The sequence below is a fragment of the Cynara cardunculus genome (assembly GCF_001531365.2).
Source record: "Cynara cardunculus var. scolymus isolate 2C chromosome LG 2, CcrdV1, whole genome shotgun sequence".
Lineage (NCBI taxonomy): Eukaryota > Viridiplantae > Streptophyta > Magnoliopsida > Asterales > Asteraceae > Cynara > Cynara cardunculus.
The window spans coordinates 3,654,518-3,657,962 of NC_037529.1; the positions used below are offsets into that span (position 1 = coordinate 3,654,518).

At 30.0% G+C, this 3,445-nt stretch overlaps 1 protein-coding gene across 3 annotated transcripts in view; it reads right to left on the reverse strand.

Annotated features, from left to right (window-relative positions):
* Positions 1-984, reverse strand: part of LOC112507464 (zinc finger CCCH domain-containing protein 64) — a 6,452-nt gene extending 5,468 nt beyond the window's left edge. Inside the window, exons 1-2 of one of the 3 annotated variants that reach the window (XM_025112061.1) lie at positions 869-984; positions 502-775 (exon numbers count right to left, since the gene is read on the reverse strand). In XM_025112061.1, the coding sequence (XP_024967829.1) occupies positions 502-775; positions 869-943 (349 nt within the window). In that variant the 5' untranslated portion in view covers positions 944-984. Of the gene's footprint in view, positions 1-501; positions 776-868 lie in introns of those variants that run through there. The other 2 variants (XM_025112063.1, XM_025112064.1) reach the window with 2 other exon arrangements.
* Positions 985-3,445: the final 2,461 nt, after the last annotated feature.

The following is a 3,445-nucleotide window of genomic DNA, read 5'->3' on the forward strand; positions in this document are numbered from 1 at the left end:
CTTATATCGAAGGCGATCAATCACTCTGAACTGATACAACTTGATTTCGTTCAGGGATATATTTGATTCCAAATGATCAAGTTTCAAATATTAAAGATTTCTTTCAGGCTAAACTCAGTCTTGGAATTAAAACTTTTTCTCAAGCTTGAACCAGTTGAAGTTGAGAGCTCCCACTTGATCTGTCAATCTTTGTCCATTAGTTAAATTACTTTAGCTCATTTGCATTCCAAAGTAGTGCATATAAGTAACGACCAATAACGTGGCAGACCTTGTATTATCAACAATGAAAGATGAATATAACCCAATAAAATTTTCAGTTCGTTCCTCTTGAGTCTCAATCTTATGCCCATTTCAACTTATGATTTGGTAAGTACTTTAGTAGGGAGTATAATCGGTAGCCAGTAACCTTTGGTTCTTAGACCAAACGGACTTTCTGTTTGTATTAAATAATCGATATATTCCCTTTCAATGAAGTCTTAACAGTTTTTATATGAAAAATACCATTCAGTGTGAACTTGCCACTGCCTTTCAACCAGTACAAATTATCGCGAATCTTCAAGCCATCCATCTTAAACCCTTGATTACAAGACTCCTTTGCAGCAGCTGATAAAACCTTCGCGGCTCCAACCCCATAATCACCGATGAAGTAGGTCGGTAACGGAATATTCTTCCGACCTTCTATGTACTCATTCAGCTCCTCCAATCGCTCGGTCGATTCCGGAAAGAACTGACCCACACATAATAAGGCATCAAATGGACCGGTTGATTTGTTAACCTAAAAACATAGAACAATTTGCACGATTCAAAAAACCTAATTACAATTTACACGCGTAAAAACCAATATATGTTTGTGTTTGTATGTATATACCGATGAAACACGTTTGAAGAGCTGATTCAGGTTCCCAAGGGGATCTCCACACAGTAGAATCCTCGGAGGTGCCATGAGAGAGAGGGACGCGCCGACGATGACGCCGGAAGAGAGCTTGGATTGAGCTGCGCCGACTGGCCCAAGTAGCTTTAGAGTTGAGCCTTCAATTGGGCTAAAGGGAGCCTTCAATTGGAACTGAAACTTTTTGGGCCTTCTCAATTATCTATAGTAATATCTTATAAAACAAATTTAACAAAAATCTTAAAATATTAAATAATTAAGATATCCTTATCTATACTACCTTACTTTTTCACCTCTCCTTTCCTCACATATACTCAAACCTTCACATTGAACCGATTTTTTTATCTTATAAAACAAATTTAGCAAAAGTCTTAAAATATTAAATGACCAAAATACTCTTATCTATACTATCTCACTTTTTCATCTCTCATCTCCTCACATACACTTAACCCCTCACATTGAACCAATTTTTTTAAAATTATAATTTTTAATTTACATTTTATACCCTTATAATTAGTTAATTAATTTACTTTACGTTCTTTACTTTTAAATGTTTCATTTTAAACATTTATCAAATTAACATACATAATCGTATATCAATTAAAACATGTTTAAAAAATACATTTTTATTTTAACAAGTTATATCATTATAATTGTCTCGTTAATACCTTCGAAATGAATCCAATATTGAATAGTTTTTGACTTAATTATATTATTATATATTATATATACTGTAAAAAATATTTTTAATATTTACGATTTATAATTATAGTTATATATATATATATATATATACTATATATTTTGGGGTTAGGCTATCCAAATTGCACTGTATAATATGTTCTTGGGTTTTTTTGAAATATATATATATATATATATATATATATACATGTATTAATTCAACCTTAATATGAGATTCTGGACAAAAACGAGGGTAAATATGATCTGTCAAATTTGTAGTTTTCTTTATTGGTTTTAAGTGTTTATCTTAAAACTCAAGTTTCTTGGTTCTTTGCTCTTGGTGTAAATCGAACACATTTGTGGAGTCGTTTAAATATGTTGGATTCTAAATATATTGGATTTTAAACTGTCATACAATTTCTTTCATCGATAGTTTGTAATTAGAACCATAACTCTTATTTATTCAAATTGTATTGATATGTAAAGACCAAGTGTAACATATATCATCGTTAAATCTTATCTTATAAAACCAATGGAACTTCAAAATCGTTAAAATTCATAGCGCCCGTCGCATTGCGCGGGTACACAACTAGTTCAGGTGAAAAAATCCAGAGAGAATCTTTGAAAATAAAAACAAATATATTAAAATAAATATTAAATTAAAATTAATAAAATAATTGTTTTTTAGAGTAATTTATTTTACTCTAATTTTTTGGTGTATTTTGTGGATTTTCGAAATAAAAATGTAGAAGAAATATTTATATTTGTAAGAAAGACGGTTATATCATATTCGTTCGTTCATCTTAATCTAACAGTTTGAAAATACTTTTTATTAGGGCATCATACTATCGAGAAATTTACCCATTATAGCATTAGGTAACTTTTTAAATTAAATTTATCATTATACCAAGTTTCTTTGTCATCTCATCGTCTACGTAAGCTGTCCACGTGCACGATAGTGTTGACATGACACTTCTTATTGTAGCATTGTACTTTCAAAATTACTTTATTATAACATCATCAATTTTTATTACAACGTTGTACTTTTAATTTTAATATTTTTATCATTTAAACATTGTAAATTTAATCAAATATGTTTACTAAAAATTATAATATCGGAAATTAAACACATGTACAAAAGATCAGTATTTCATGAATCAAAATATTCATAAAAACCATTTGTTCATGGAGTTTATCGTAAATTTCATAGCTTACTTTGTAATATTAAAAACTAAACAAGTGGAATATCTTTTCAAACAACAACAAAAAAAAACTCATTCTATTCATATTTGTCTAACAATGATATTTAATCAAAATGAGCCGCCTTGTCACAACTACTGCCTTCTCCACCCTTCTCAACAGTATTTTTCCGTAAGTTGTTCAAAGTTATCCTTTCACTTAGCTTCATTTTTTTTGGGATGAGCTTTGGTCGTGATTCCACTTGAGATGGTTCGTGTTCAAATTAGGGAACAAATTAGTATGCAATTGATATATAAAATTAGCATGAAACTCAAAGATTTCACATTACCTTTTTAACACCCTTTTGTGAACCCGTTCCGCATCGTGTACCCAATGTTGTAACGGGTAAATTTTTAAAAGTACGACTCCCTAATTAAAAAAATATTTTGAAAGTATATTGGTGTAATAAGAAAACTGAAAGTACAATGCTATAACAACAAAATTTGTAACAGTACATTGCTATTTCGCGCATTTTCCATGCGTAACAGGTTATCCTATGTGGCTTCCATGTCATTTTAAGTTTGACACGTCAACAAAGAAAAACATGTTCAAAAGGTAACAGGTTACCCAATACTATAACAGATAAATTTTTGAAAGTACGATACTTTAATTAAAAAAATGTTTTGAAAGTATACT